The sequence below is a fragment of the Urocampus carinirostris genome, chromosome 3 (assembly GCF_059441175.1).
Source record: "Urocampus carinirostris isolate Australia breed hairy pipefish chromosome 3, RoL_Ucar_1.0, whole genome shotgun sequence".
In the NCBI taxonomy this organism is placed as follows: domain Eukaryota; kingdom Metazoa; phylum Chordata; class Actinopteri; order Syngnathiformes; family Syngnathidae; genus Urocampus; species Urocampus carinirostris.
Genome location: NC_142351.1, coordinates 15,464,069 through 15,480,124, shown reverse-complemented (window position 1 = coordinate 15,480,124; position 16,056 = coordinate 15,464,069). Strand labels below are relative to the sequence as shown.

At 40.6% G+C, this 16,056-nt stretch overlaps 1 protein-coding gene across 1 annotated transcript; it reads left to right on the top strand.

The window, feature by feature from the left end:
- Nucleotides 1–4,016: 4,016 nt before the first annotated feature.
- tnnc1a (troponin C type 1a (slow)) lies at nt 4,017–15,801 on the top strand. The gene is made up of 6 exons (XM_088329800.1): nt 4,017–4,356; nt 8,844–8,874; nt 8,966–9,112; nt 11,429–11,543; nt 15,136–15,272; nt 15,350–15,801. Exons 1-6 carry the CDS (start codon nt 4,333–4,335, stop codon nt 15,379–15,381), a joined length of 486 nt encoding a protein of 161 aa, XP_088185926.1. The 5' UTR covers nt 4,017–4,332; the 3' UTR covers nt 15,382–15,801.
- The last annotated feature ends 255 nt before the right edge of the window (nt 15,802–16,056 follow it).

Below are 16,056 nucleotides of genomic sequence, written 5' to 3'. Positions count from 1 at the left end.
GGAGAGAGAGCGAGATTGAGAAAGAGAGAGAGGGGGGATCAGGAGGGGCCGAGAGAGGGGAGAGAAAGTGAGAGACAGAGGAAGAGAGAGAGAAAAAGAGAGAGGGAGAAAGAGAGAGAGACCGAGAAAACGCTCGAGAACCAAAGGCAAGAAAAAAAGGCTCATGTTTTGCACCGCGTCCTATTCAATTTCAACGTGTCTGCAAGTCCTTTGGTTGGTTGTTTGACCCAGATTTCTCACCTAACCCTCTGTTGGTAAATTGGATTTCCGAATGCGGACTCCTGCAACTCTCCAGGTGATAAACAGTGAACAGCGCCATCTGCTGAGAAAAATTCTACTTTTTTTATATTAGGTCAGAGCAGGGTGTCAAAGTCAAAATAGATGGGGGGCAAAATGTCAAAAAAATGACTACGAGCCAGGGACGTTGCCAGACAAGACTTCTCAAAAGGTTTCCAGGGATTTTAGGATGTGTTTCAAAATCAGCTTATTTTTAAATGCATAGTTTATTTTTCATATTTTATATTTCATTTGTTGTTGTCCAAAATTTTTACTGACATTTTGTTGTGTCATGCAAGAATTCCAGCTTAACGTTGCTTGGTATAAAATGTTTAAACAGTTAAAAAAAATACATGTTATTATACTTTAGTAGAATTATAACAGGCAGCACGGCGGCGCGGTGGTTAGCGCTTGTGCGGCACAGTTCATGTCATGGGAACCTGTCATGGGTTCAAATCCAGCTCCAGACATCCTGTGCGGAGTTTGTATGTTCTCCCCGTGCTTGCGTGGGTTTCCGGTTTCCTCCCACGTTCCAAAAACATGCATTTCAGGTGAATTGGCCGGTCCAAATTGTCCCTAGGTGTGAATGAGCGAATGAGTTGTCTGTCCCTGTGTGCCCTGCGATTGGCTGGCAACCAGTTCAGGGTGTCCCCTGCCCACTGCCCGGAGATGGCTGGGATGGGCTCCAGGCCCCCCGCGACCCTAATGAGGATAAGCAGTACGGATGATGAGATGAGATGAGAATTATAACATTTAAACAGACGTATACACAGGGTTGGGTAGGGTTACTTTAACTGAGTTACTTTCAATTACTTTTGGATTACTCCAATACCAAATATGCTAATAAAAGACAAAAGAAACTAAATATGAATAAAATGACTAAATTTTGTGCAGTCTTGGGAGTAACGGAATACATGGAATGGCAAAAATGATGTTGGCACGCTGTTTGGATTTATTTTCATTTTGTTTCTGTCGCATTTTATGTTAGTTTTGCCGGAGATCAAAGAGATCAAAGCCAGGAGAGAAAGCTTACCACGTGTTGTGAGTCATATTTTTTTCATTCTTAGTTTCTTTTGTCTTTTATTCGCATATTTGGTATTGGAGTAATCCAAAAGTAATTGAAAGTAATCCAGTTAAAGTAACCCTACCCAACCCTGCGTATACATTTATTGTGTACAGAATATTGCATTAGTAGTAGTAATGTACTGAACAGAAGGGAACCTGTCTTTTTTTCTGCTGCTTAAAAAAAGTATTTTTTCTTTTCTTTTTACTTATTTAGTTTTTTTGCCCTCCTACCTTTTTACTTTTTTTACTCCGTTTTTTTCCTTATTTCATTTTCGGATGGTTTCTTCATTCATCTCATCCTGATGTTTTCGAGTTTTTCCTTGCCCTCATGTTGTAATGGTGGTCTGTGCATCCTTCAAGACTTTTTTTAAGCGTTATACAAATAAATGTGATTTGACCCTTACAAACTGTCGTATTTTCCCTTACAAAATACAAAATAATCTTACTCAATATTTTTTTTCAGACGTGGTAATTTATGTAGTTTAACATGTTACATTGTACATGTGTTTCGTTATATCATATATATTGTTAATTAACATTTTGTTGTGAGATCCTGAGTTGCTCGACATGAATGAGGTTTATTATAAAAAAAGTTCAAAAATGAAGTCGCTTGGACATTCACCGTAGAAGGAAAAAATACATGCAAATATAATTAAGTAGAATATTACATTTTCTTATTCAAATTAAGAATTCATTTTCTGCATTAAATTATTGTTGGTAATATACTGATTAAAGGGATAACCACAAACCTGTCTTTTTTCATTTTCTCCTTTTATACTTCCTTTTTTTCTTAACTTCTTTATACAACATAATCATCCGTAATATAATGCATCAAAGCAAGTGAGCCGTTTGATAACCGGCTCTCTTTGGGGGCGGCAGTAGCTCAGGAGGTAGAGCGATCGTTTTAGGATTAAGGGATCCTAGTTCGAATCCCGGCTTGTCCGTGTTACATGTCGAAGTGTCCTTGGGTAAGACACTGAACCCCCAATACCCCCAATAAGCAGGTTAGCGCCTTACATGGCTGCACAGATCATGGCCGCTATTGGGAAATGTGAAGCACAAATGTAAAGCGCTTTGGGAAGTCATTGACTTGAAAAAAAAAAGCTATATAAAATGCAGATCATTTCATTTCTCTTTAATGAGTTGAGCCGAAAAAGCCGGTTCTCTAAAAAGAGACGGACTTCCTTCCACTACATCAAACCGCTCGCTTCGTTTGCAACGAAAGAACGATACAAAGATAGAGGCTTTCGCGGCGAACTCGTTTGATTTGATTGACTTCAACCTCATCAACTCAGCATTCTGGTGTGGTGGGAGAGTCGATAGCCAGAGACGAGTGTTAATTTCGTTGAGCGTTTCACATGTCACAATGACAAGATTGAGAGAGAGAGAGAGAGAGACAGACAGAGAGAAAGATACAGAGAGACAGAGAGACAGAGAGATAATGAGAGAGAGAAAGAGAGAGAGAGAGACAGACAGGAAGAGAGACAGAGAGTGAGTGAGAGAGGGAGAGAGAGAGAGAGAGAGAGAGAGAGGGTGCGGGAGAGAGATAGCGAGAGAGGAATGGAGAGAGAGAGGGTGGGAAAAGGAAAGAGAAACGAAGTCAGAGAGAAAACGAGAGGGAGAGAATGTGAGAGAGTGACAGAGGGAGAGGGGCAAGAGAGGGAGGAAAAGAAAGAGAGAGGCGGTAGAGAGAGAAAGAGAGAGAGACAGACAGATATACAGAGAAAGAGAGATACAGAGAGAGAGAGAGCAAGAGAGAGAGAAAGAGAGAAGAGAGAAACAGAGAGAGAGATAAAGAGAAAGAGACAGAGGGGGACAGAGAGAGAGACAGGGAGAGAGAGAGAGAGAGAAACAGAGAGAGAAAGAGAGAAGAGAGAAACAGAGAGAGAGATAAAGAGAAAGAGACAGAGACAGAGGGGGACAGAGAGAGAGACAGGGTGAGAGAGAGAGAGACAGACAGACAGAAAGAAAGATACAGAGAGACAGAGAGGGAAAGAGAGAGAGAGAGAGAAAAAAAAGAGAGAGAGAGAGTGAGAGAACGAGACAGAGAACGCCTGTAAACCAAACGCAAGAAAAAACCTTCATGTTTTGCTCTGGGTCCCAATCAATTTCAACGTGTCTGCAAGTCCTTTGGTTGGTTCCTGTGTGGTGGAAGAGTCGAGAGTCAGAAACGAGTGTTAATTTTTTTGAGCGTCACATGTGACAATGACAATGCATTCTATTCTATTCTTCTATTCTAAGCATCGTAAGTGAAAAATTTATGGTCATTGTAACGCAAAATGCACAACAAAATTAACATACGTCGCTGGAATCGTGACGGAAGATAGAGAGCTATTGAGAAAGTTCCAATGCTTTTTCATGAGTCATCTCTATCACTGATAGTCCAGTCCTAAGAGTTTGATGTTCTCTCCGTGGCGACCTAGATTTGAATCCTGTTAGATCCAAAAATGGCCCCCCAGACTTTGAGTTATTTTCTTTTGGTAAAAAAAGAATTGCGCGTTCTAATGCTCTCTGGATTTGTTTAGGGGGCAGGACCAAATGTGGTGGGCCATAGTTTTGGGATCACTGGATTTTAGGTTTTCCGGCGATAGACCTTTGTACTCTGCTTTGCCTCACCGGTCGGTCTCCTCTCACTCACCTCCGCCGCCGTCCGGAGCTTTCCGTGTCTCTCGTCTAGTACTAGAGGAATGTTGAGTGTCTCCTTAGCCCCCTCCCAAAAGATTAAATACCACAACACAGTACCCTGCCCCTGCTCCCTTCATTCCATTGCCAAGTATGCCCCCTAAGAGTTGCTGCATTTTTATCTGAGCCCGGTGATTGTGACGGATTGGCCGTATGACACACAGACACACACTTGAGGGCGAGTACCCGGAGCCTGGGGAGGGACCAGGGGGTATAAAACCTTTCTGCTTGGAGGCCGGCCTCCTACGCTGAGCTGGACACAAACGGCTTCCTCTGAGGCTGCAGGACACAGCCGACACAGCCTCCAACATGAATGACATCTACAAGGCAGCGGTAGGTTCTGAGAAAATGGTCTGCTTATTTTTTGCTTTCAAAAAAATGAAGAATATTATTATGTTCATTATTACTAAGCCCGTATTGTGTTAACGTTGTTAACCCGAGCGGTCTCAGCTGTTGTTAAAGCAGCCCTCTGTCCCATTTCGGCCCCTGAGAAGATCCCCTCGAGAGGGTTCTGCCAACTCCATTCATGACTCCAAACGGATCAGTCCAACTTTGCATGTGCTAATTTGGGCTGCTTGATTGTGGTCCTCTGGTGCCAGATAGGGGATTGAGGTCCAGATAAGCGGAATTCCTGCAATGTGACAGGTTGACTGCCCGTCTCTGCACAGACCAGCAGCTGGCAGTCTTTTCCCAGAGGAACAGTGCGGCCGAGGAAGGAAAACCAATAGGAATGTATTTTACCAAGATTTGCGTGGATGGATACTTAAAGGACAAATATATTTCGATTTCAAGCCCTTTCATACTCAATAATTGGCTTTAATAAGATGTTATCTCATCTTTGAGACACTGGTGATCAATGTTCCCTCTAATTTTCCACGGGTCTGAGAGTTCACACAGTCGGTGAGCAACGCTTGAAACAGCAGTGAGCAAGGGAAATCCCAAGTGTGGCAACTAAATCATCAAACATGTCCAAAACTTGACATCACGTTACAATTTGCTGAGTTTCCGGCAATGCAAAAAAAATGTTCACTTTTGAATGAATTGACTAATGTATTATTGCAAAGGTTGTACGGCCTACAAACGTCATTTGTTTTTACAACAATTCTTTCACAAGATTTTCATTTTTTCTCTCCTGCTATCTTTTGACACATAATACTAACATTTTTGGGGGCTTATTTAGTCGTTTGCAGGATACAGAACTGTATTTAATCACATTTTTTTAGTGGAAGTACAATGTTGGCAACAAGATTGACTTGGTATAATTGGAAATTATTTGAATGCAACACAAACGTTTTCTTCTTTTTCCCTGTTTTTTTTTCCTATTTTTTTTAAATTCCTTTAAAATAATCTCATTGTGTTTATTTATTCCTAGCTGTTACTTTTTTCTTTTTGTTCTCTATTTACTTTTTTTCCTTTGTTTCTTTCTTTTCTTTTTTTCTAGCTTTTTTCTGAATTTTTCCTTCTTTTTTCTCTTCCTTTTGTTTCTTTTTTCTCAGCTTTTCACTACTTTTTCATTTTGGTATTTTTTTTCTTTTTGTTCTATTTCCCCCTTCCTTTAGTCATTTTGTGCACAATTTTACATAATATTTGGTCGTGTAGGGATTAAAGAAGCAAAATCAACCTGAAGAGCCGTTTGGGACCCAAAAGAGCCGGTTCTCTTTAGTGAGCCGAGCCGAAGAAGCCGGTTCTCAAAAAACTTTACTGACTTTACTTTTCAACTTTGTTCGACATTGACTTCAAAATACATTTAGAAAACAGCGTCAGGGGAACCTGTGCATTTTTATCTTCATGCACTGTAACTTTGACTTAATTCGCTTCTTAAAAAAAAACACTATCAAAAAGTGTTATATAATAGAAAATTTGATTCCTGTTGTGCATTACCACCCACATGAATCACAAGTGTCCTGGTTAACGATCTCAAACAACACAATTGCTAATGTTTTTTTCATTTACCTCATGTAGAGGTTTTGAGTTTTTCCTTGCCCTCATGTAGGTTTTAGATCGGGGGATGGTGTCATAATAGTCTGTGGTTTGCAATAATCTCTGGTTTCTGCAGCTCTTTGAGACTCTTTGTGATTAAGGGCAATACAAATAAACATGATTTGACTTGACTAGTTGGTTCCTACTTTGTCCTTTGCCGACAATCACGTGATGGTTGCCAAAGAGTTCCCTGATGCTGCCCCCCGGCCCCTGCCCCTCCTCTTGAAGAGCTGTTATCATCTCGCTTGTGATTGGCCCGTTTACAGTTATACTGTGATAAAGATTTATGGTATGAAGTAATTTGAGAAGTTTGCCGTAAATCATCTGTCTTTGTTGGGCCTTACCTAAAATATACTTGCAATAATTTGGGGAATGCACCCTGCTTGTCGTAACTTCATTTTGGAACCAAAACTTGGCAGAAAGTTTAGCGCCCAATGACTACTGCAATTATGATCTGGTCACTGTGGGAATATACAGGGTTGGGTAGGGTTACTTTAACTTGATTACTTTCAATTACTTTTGGATTACTAATAAATAATAAAATTACTAAATTTTGTGCAGGCTTGGGGAGTCACGGAACACATGGAACGGCAAAAATGATGTTGGCAAGCTGTTTGGATTTATTTTCATTTTGTTTCTGTCGCATTTTATGTTAGTTTTGCCGGAGATCAAAGAGATCAAAGCCAGGAGAGAAAGCTTACCACGTGTTGTGAGTCATAATTATATTCATATTTAGTTTCTTTTGTCTTTTATTAGCATTTTTGGTATTGGAGTAATCCAAAAGTAATTGAAAGTAATCAAGTTAAATTAACCCTACCCAACCCTGGGAATATATATTTTCAAATAGTGTTCAAGAGCTCATTTATTTCTACCTAGTTATTTTCTTACTAAAAATGCTACCAACTATATTTGCATTTGGCTGAAGGATATTATGCAATCACAAGTGAGACATCCCAGTCAATACTAACCATAGTGACCCCGCCCAACCAGAAAGCAAAACGTAACTCTTGTATGCTTGGGTTTATAGTGGGGCAGGGTTGGGTAGGGTTACTTTAACTTGATTACTTTCAATTACTTTTGGATTACTCCAATACCAAATATGCTATTAAAAGACAAAAGAAACTAAATATGAATAAAATTTCGACTCACAACACGCGGTAAGCTTTCTCTTCTGGCTTTGATCTCTTTGATCTCCGGCAAAACTAACATAAAATGCGACAGAAACAAAATGAAAATAAATCCAAAAGCTTGCCAACATAATTTTTGCCGTTCCATGTGTTCCGGTACTCCCCAAGCCTGCACAAAATTTAGTAATTTTATTCATATTTAGTTGCTTTTGTCGTTTATTAGCATATTTGGTATTGGAGTAATCCAAAAGTAATTGAAAGTAATCAAGTTAAAGTAACCCTACCCAACCCTGTAGTGGGTGTATAATAGGCTCTATTGGCAGGTCGATGCACCTGCGCTGCTAGTATACCTGTAAAAGGGCCCTCCGCCGACAGCCACGTGATCATCAGCGAAAGGTTCGCCAATGCTGGTCTATCCTCGCAAGGGAATGATGCATGCGTCGAAAAATGTTTGGCGCAGACCAGCTGCTGCCATCAAATTGCTCGTGACTGGTCCATTTACACACATGCCGAGGATGTTTGTGTGATATATGAACTAGTTTCCCATAAATTATTCAAACTCATTGGGCTCAACCAGGAATACATACCGTATATTTCTGTTTCCATACGGCAAAGAGGTTCGATTAAACCGGTGAATGCACCCTTGCTAGTAAAGATTTCATTTTGCGGCCTAATTGTAAAATTAACGTTTTTAAAAAAGTACTCTGGCTGTCTTGGTGGATCTATAGTAACAAATAGTTACTTTTTCGCTTCATTTTCGTGACCAAAGGATGAATCACAAGCACCACTGAGACGTCCCAGTCATTACCAACTGAAGTGACACTGCCTGACTTTGGGGAAAACTGTCCCACTTTTGCAAATCGATGCATGGGTCTGTGTCGGGAGTATAAATGGCATGAGTGTAGGCATCGCACCCCTGGAATGGGCCTAAAGATGCTCCTGTGTTGAAAATCTCACCTCACCAAGGCAGTTTTGTTCTCCGCTGGAGTCGCAAAGCTTTCAATACTAGACTGGTAGTAGGAACTTTCATTATATTCAAAGAAAAAACTCGGGCGTCTGAATGTGGTTTGTCAATTGTACTCCAAATTACGTTTTTCAAATGAGCTTCATTTGATAATGCTAGTTTTATCACTCTCAAAGCACAGCAGATAAAATGTTTTGCAGTGAACAATCCCAACATTGAACAAGGTTGAAGAGATATTCAACAATTAGAAAGAGGTACTGGTCGGAGCTGGAATTCACATGGGTGACAATGTTTGCCTTTTTGTGAGGAATTTTTTTCAATTTTGAATCCTCCAAAAGCTCGGAAAAGTCGATTCATCTGATAAAAGATCTCCTGGAACAGGGAGGCATTTAGCACAAACAGTGGACAGACAGAAGACGGACAGCACAACTCTTACATAAGCAGCTGTCTCCTTCTCTCATTCTTGGTAGCTTTTCCGGGATTACTGTTCTATTGTTGTGCCAGAGCCACAAGCTATGCTAATTTAAAACACTGTGTATTCTGTCCTTTATCTACAGTTCCTGATCCTGTAGCCTATTTTTAACCCCGCCTCTTAGCAGCTCACACTTGATATATAGATTCTGTGTTCACTCAGGGATAGCCCGGCATGTCCGACTAAAAATAGGGACTGAGTTGCCACAAAAGTCATTTAAAAAGTTGACTTCACATGGTTCGTGCTATACATTATTTACTCTTTGAATTGTTTGTAGGTTGAACAGCTCACAGATGAACAGAAAAATGGTGAGTTGGTTTTATATTTGATGTAATTTTTTTAAGAATAAAGTACGATGCTTTGTTTCATATCACTAACTATTGATTTTGTCTCCTGCAGAGTTCAAAGCCGCATTTGACATCTTTGTGCAAGATGCAGAAGATGGCTGCATCAGCACCAAGGAGCTGGGCAAGGTGATGAGGATGCTGGGCCAGAACCCAACGCCAGAGGAGCTGCAGGAGATGATTGATGAGGTGGACGAAGATGGTAAGTCGCCCGACATTTTTACTATTGAGGGGGAATCCGTTTTTAGGTAAATCAAAACATTTCAACATAATCTGGCATGATACACAAATGTTGATGATTACTGTTATTCTGACCCACTTTGCATTCTAAGATTTCAATACCTTAATAATTAGGGATGTGCAAGTATGGATGCCACTTCTCAGTATCAGGCAGTTTCAGGTTCGAATCGGTATTCCAATTGACTACTGCTATAGGCAGACACACCTGTGGCTATATGATCAGGAACTGAAGGCATGCTGATAAGTTTTCAAGTTTTGTAGACACTCAAAATAAGAAGAGTAGACATCAATGGATTTTGAACTTGCAAGGAGAACACGAGAGAGCTCAAACTTCGGATAAGAAATTACAACTTGTTCAAAGGCCTTCCCCGGAGCTCTAGGGTATGTAATTCAGAGAACGGCAGCATAATTGGTCAATAGTGTCAATGGTGTAAGCAGTTCATAGTACTTAGAACAACAAACAACAGTGTGCGATAATAGTCAAAATTATTAACTAGCATCCTATGCAATATCCTTTGCAGGTGTTCAGCATTAAAAACAGAATACACTTATCACATGCATACCGGATAGCTACCTGTCAATACCAGATAATTACCGTGGATTTTATAGGGGACATGCTACATTAGGATATGAAAAATTTCAGCTATTAATAGTATCAACAGCTCGCTATGTATGAATACTCAAAATTTAATATAGCAGTCTGGAAATAAGTGTTTTTAAGCATTTTACTTGCCAGGGTAGGTTTATAGCACTCTTCAATACTCACTAATGGCCGAAACAAAAAGTAAATTCTCAAAATAAAATTATTTTATGTAGAAGGGGGGGGGTCTTCTATGTAGTGATATTGATACTGATATTGCCACGTGCACAAGAGTAGAGTATTGAAATTGGGCAGAGAAGAAGTAGTGCCACTTTCTCTCCAGGCAGATATCAAAATAAGTACCTTGTTTTTCACAATTCACCACGAGTGCAGTTTTGGCATGGGCGAAGAGGATTTATCCCCACCAATATCAAGCAATCATTGTTTTACCCCCACCAATGCCAAGACCAAACCTATGCCCTGAAAAGTTACACTAGAATGACTAGATACTGATAACACTATTAAACAAATTTCCCTTTATTGCCCCCCCCCCCATCTCACGCAAATAAAATGACTGATCATTGTAAAAAAAATATGGATAAACCCACTGATATTTTTCTTGAAATTGGATACAATTAATAACAATGTGATATTGCCCTAATTCCATTTTCCTGATTGTAAAATCTACAACTAGAGGGCCACTGTTGCAGGTACCAATATGATATTAGGCTGATAACTCGAGTAGTAGTGGAACTAAGCAAACGTGTGGATATCAGAGTACTCTGTTGGTTTGGACACATGGAGAGGATGGATGAGGAGCGAATGTTGAAGAGGAACTACAGAGCAGAAGTAAATGGAAGGAGACCAAGAGGAAGGCCGTGATTGACATGGATGGATGGTGTTATGAGAGCACTGCAGGAAAGAGGTCTAAATCTAGTGGAAGCTGAAGCTCTTGTTGGTGATAGGAATGAGTGGAGAGGTGTTGTGAAAGGATAGTGGGATTGTGGACGCATTCTTAAGGATGGGCTGGGCACCCGTATGATGCGGCAGGGGTAAACCAGTGAAAGCTGTCGGGGCCTACTGTTGAACAGAAGAGTGTGTTGTGTCACCCTGCCTCAAGTTACATGGCTGCTTTCTTGTGTCCCGTTTCATCTGGAGGGACGAAAGCATGACCAACTTGCCGAGGGGCTTAACTTGTTTGAGCATTTGGGTTGGCAATTGTAAATTTTTCTGATATTTTTTGCTACCTTTTCCTTTTTTTCTTTTCTTTGTTTTTGTGTATGTTTGTCTTACTGTCGGTGACCCCCTCGAGGGATATGACCAAGGTAGATAGATAGATGGGTAGATTGGTGGGTAAATGGGGGACGGACGGACAGACGGACAGATAGGTAGGTGGGTAGATGGGTAGACGGACGGACGGACAGACAGATGGACAGATAGACAGTTAGGTAGATGGGGGGACGGACGGACGGACGGACGGACGGACGGACGGACGGACGGACGGACGGACGGACGGACGGACGGACGGACGGACGGACGGACGGACAGACAGACAGACAGACAGACAGACAGACAGACAGACAGATAGATAGATAGATAGATAGATAGATATACACTGCCACGTTTGCTCCTGCGACAAAATGTAACCACAGCACTGATGTACAAGGCAGAAATTCAGTCAAATGTGTTTCCGTGCAGGGAGCGGCACAGTGGACTTTGACGAGTTCCTCGTCATGATGGTGAGGTGCATGAAGGACGACAGCAAAGGGAAGTCCGAGGAGGAGCTGGCCGAGTTATTTCGCATGTTTGACAAGTGAGTTGCATTTCGAGTTGCCCTTTGTTCAATTAAGAACAAACCATGCTGATTAGGAATAATGTTCAGTAGGCCTCACCACTAAAGGACAGTCTAAAGTAGGGTCTCCAGTCACCCATCATGCTTTGGGTGGATGGCGATCAAGTGATGATTTTTAAAACAGAGGGAAAACAACATTAATGGTGAATTTAGTTAGTTAGTCATTTAGTTAGTTAGATCCCTATGAATACCTACCACAGAACTGAATGGAGTGACAATGTGTAGGGCTATCTGTAGATACCTCAAATTTGTTGATATATCGTAAACCTTAAGGTGTCTAAACCCTAGACTCGCTTAAAGGGGCAGTGTGTTTTATATAACGCCTCCCAGTGTTAAAAATAACTTATTCTTTTCTACTGGTTTATTTAAATAATGAGCAAAAATACATGAAATATTATCTAACTCACAATACTCATAGGTGGAGAAATCAAGGTTTATTTTTCACAACATGAGTCTCACCTTAAAAGAGATTAGATTGTATTCTTCCTTGTGGTTTTTAGCACCCATTTTTGGTTGCACCGTATAATACAGGGGCGGCAGACAAGTTTGACACAAAGAGCCGAAATTTTTAACCGTGAGAGTCAAAGAGCCACACCACACACTGACCCACATTAGACGTAACCTACGCAGATGATTGGCAGTCAGTTATGTGTCCGGAGCAGCATAAAAACAACAAATCTGCCAAATTAATTTCAAAATATTATTTATTATTTGTTATTAACTCTGATGGATTCAAGTTTTTTTTAGAGGAGAAAAAAAACTAAGCATGAAACGAGGCAAAGAGCCACAATATATAGAAAATATGATGAGGCAAAGAGCCGTATTCTCATTGGCCAAGAGCCGCATGCAGCTCCAGAGCCGCGTTTTCGCCACCCCTGATATAATAGAATTGATATCTGGTGTTCTAAGAATATACATTGTCCCTTTAACTCCGTTTAACTTATCTGTTCTACAATAACTACAATACTACAATAAAGTCAGATATTTTTTTGTTTTCCCCAATGTACCTCGCTTAGTATAGCCCCAATGTATAACTGAGTTAGGTATCTTTGAGGAAAAAAGGGCATATTTGTTCAATCAGCTTTAAAGTTTTATTTGAATCTACCATTCTCATAACTTTATAGCTTAGTAGACACTCAAAATAAGGAGAGAAGGCATCAATCCATTTTGAGCCTGCACGGAGAACAGGGAAAGGCCTACCCAACCTTTTCTTTTTATTAAATCTACTTTACAACAAGCAGATTGGTCCTAAAGGGTGTGGAAATCGCAGAACAGCAATATGATTGGACAATAGTGAAAATTATGTAAACAGTGTGTCACAAGACCGGACCAGATCGGAGGCAGGAAGAATGAACTCAATCGCGTAACGACCAGTTACTTTTATTTAGCAAAATAAAAGTTGTCCAACACTCAGGGACAAAACAAAACAAAAACAGGCTTACAGGCAAACAGGAACTCAGATTAGGAATACTCACAAAACAGGCTTTTACTCAGAACAGGCAAACACAGGTTTCCACAAGTCAAACAGAACAGATTAATGCAGAACAGAAAACGCAATGAACCAGCCACCGGCAATCTCCAAAACCCGCCTTTAAGAAGCACACACGCAAATTAGACGGTCTGCTACAGCCGGTGCCCATGGGGCAGGGCCAGCCGGTCGCCACGCCGACCATGCTGGACATGACACAGTGAATGATCGTCAAAATAACAAACAACAATGAGCCAAAATAATAAAGAAATTCGGGCTATAATAGTCAAAATAACTAACAATCCTAACCCTCTAACCCTAACCCTAATAATACACACTGTCCCTTTGATTTGACAATCTTAAAATTCAGCTCAAATGAAATTGCATTTTCCTGCTGTACACAATCCCACGCTCCCGTTTCTATTCCAGACTGCACACAAAACATTTCAGCCTTCTATTTGATACAGTTTCTGGCATTTTCCACAAAATTGCAGGCACGTTTTTATCATTTTATTGGCATCATAGTAAAAAAAGAACCTCATGTTTTGTTGTAAGCAAGCAGAATAAAAACAAATCATGAAAACATTAAATTATTGGTAACATCATTGGTATAAGTGTAGGTGTATTTACTAAGTCATGTTTATTTGTGTAGCCCTTAAGCACAAAGAGTCTCAAAGGGGTGCACAGACCACAGATTATTGCAAACTACAGACTATCATTAGACCATCCCCTGATCTAAAACCTACCTGAGGGCAAGGAAAAACTCAAAAACCTCAACATGAGGAAAATGAAGAAACTTCGAGAAGGGACCACACATGGGGTAATCCCCCTTCCAGGATGACCAGGCTGCAACGCATGTTTCAATAACAAATAATACACACATAACCAGCTCAGTAGCCTAGATGGTAAGGCGCCCGCTTTGAGACTGGGAGGTTCGGGTTCGCGCCCCGGCCGAGTCATTCCTAAGACTTAAAAAGTGGTCGGCGGCGCCCTCTGTTGGCTGCGGCTGCATCGGCTCGCTACAACGGGTCAGATGCAATCGACATTTCGTTCTGTGTACATTGTTACACAGAATGACAATACAAGGAAATTATTATTATTATTATTATTATTATATTGTCAACATGAAATATAGGTAATTCATAAGATATAGAATAGAAGTGTGTTTTAATCCTAAATTTAAACAGTTCCACTGAGGTTGCAAATCGAATCTCAGGGGGCAGAGCATTCCACAATGTCGGGGCCCGAATGGAGAACGCTCTCGAACCTGCGGTTTTCTTCTTGGCTCTTGGGATCACTGGTAGACCAGCAATTTTAGAGCAAAGGCTCTGGACAGGAGCATAGTGGGACATTTAATTTGAAAGATCTGAGGAAGTAAGTCCATGCAGAACTTTATAATCACAATTTAAAATGACAGATAGCAAACGTAGGTTAGCTAAATTTGGGGTAATGGGATCAAACTTTCCTGTCTTAGTTAAAATCCTTGCTGCAGCATTTTGTACCAGTTGCAGGCTCTTGATTTTGGACTTAGGGAGACCAGAGAGTCGTGCATCACAGTAATCGACAGGAGGTAACAAACACATGAATCATAATCCCCGCATCAGACTGGGACAGCGTAGGGCGAATTTTAGGAATGTTGCAAAGATGGAAAAAAACAGATCTAGTAATATTCTTAACTTGTGTTTGGAAGGACAGATTGGGGTTAAATGTGACACCTAAATTTTTGACTGAGTCACTCTGGGTGATATTACATTTATCAATGTTCAGAGCAGTTTTTGATAACAAGTCAAAGCATTTAGATGGACCAATAACTAACATTTTGGTCTTCTCAGAGTTAATTCAGTTTGTGTAGGAAGTATCTGTCATCGTTGGAGGTATAACCTGTGTGTGTCATTGTCTTCAAAGGGTTAGAGAACAGCATTCAATCTACTTTTGGTACATCTTGGATTGGGATTTTAGGCTGTTTTATCAAAAACGTAACAGAAACTGTCAAAGCCAGACACATCATCCAGTTGCTATGCCAAAAAACCCTAACAATACTCAAGCGGCCTCAGTTTTTCATTAGATTTTTTTGTGATCTTGAAGAAACGCAGATGGTTACATCGACCTGGACGAGTTGAAGATGATGCTGGAATCCACCGGAGAAGCGATCACCGAAGACGACATTGAGGAGCTAATGAAGGACGGTGACAAGAACAACGACGGCAAAATCGACTACGACGGTAAAGACTTCAAAGTCCTATGATCAGAGACTCGATTGTTCATTCATAGGTTTGATCCTTTGTGAATGGTTTTGCAGAATTTTTGGAGTTCATGAAAGGAGTGGAGTAAATCATGAACATTCTTTTTATATTCACATCTGGAAAACTGCGAGCTGACTTCTGGACGGTGCTCTGGAACGACGTTGCAAGATCTGCCAAATCGATTTCCCTCCTCTGGTTTTCTCTTGCATCGTTGTAAATACAATGTGTAACTAGTTTGTGCCACAGTATGCTTGCTTTATGTAAATGAAGTGTTTCTCTTGCATTTTATTCATGTCTGAAGTTATGTTTACAGAAATGTCTCCTCAAAGCAGCAATCCTTCTCTGAGTAAGGAAAGTTAGAGCAAGCTTGAGGTTCAGCATATTTTGAGACGCACATCACGATCCTTTGTATGTTTAGAACACCCTGGGTATCCCTGTCACCATCTTGAGAAGCTATCGTTCCACAAATGAGTGGTCAAGAAATAAACAAGAAGCATTTGTCAGAGAAGAGTCATGCGTCTTCTTTTATTTCATTATGGCGGTCACCGTGTTATTTGTGTCATTCTTTCACAGCTTCAGTATGTGCTTTTACAATCCACTGGTTTCCGATTCTTCATCCCGCCCGTGGCATGAAAGTGATCAGCATTCTTGTTCTTTGACTCTGTAGTTGTGCAGTCTATTGGGACAGGATCTATTTATGTCTAATCATGTTAGTGCCCATGTTAGGGGGTCTGGACGGACTGTCTTGGTGTTAACAATCCCA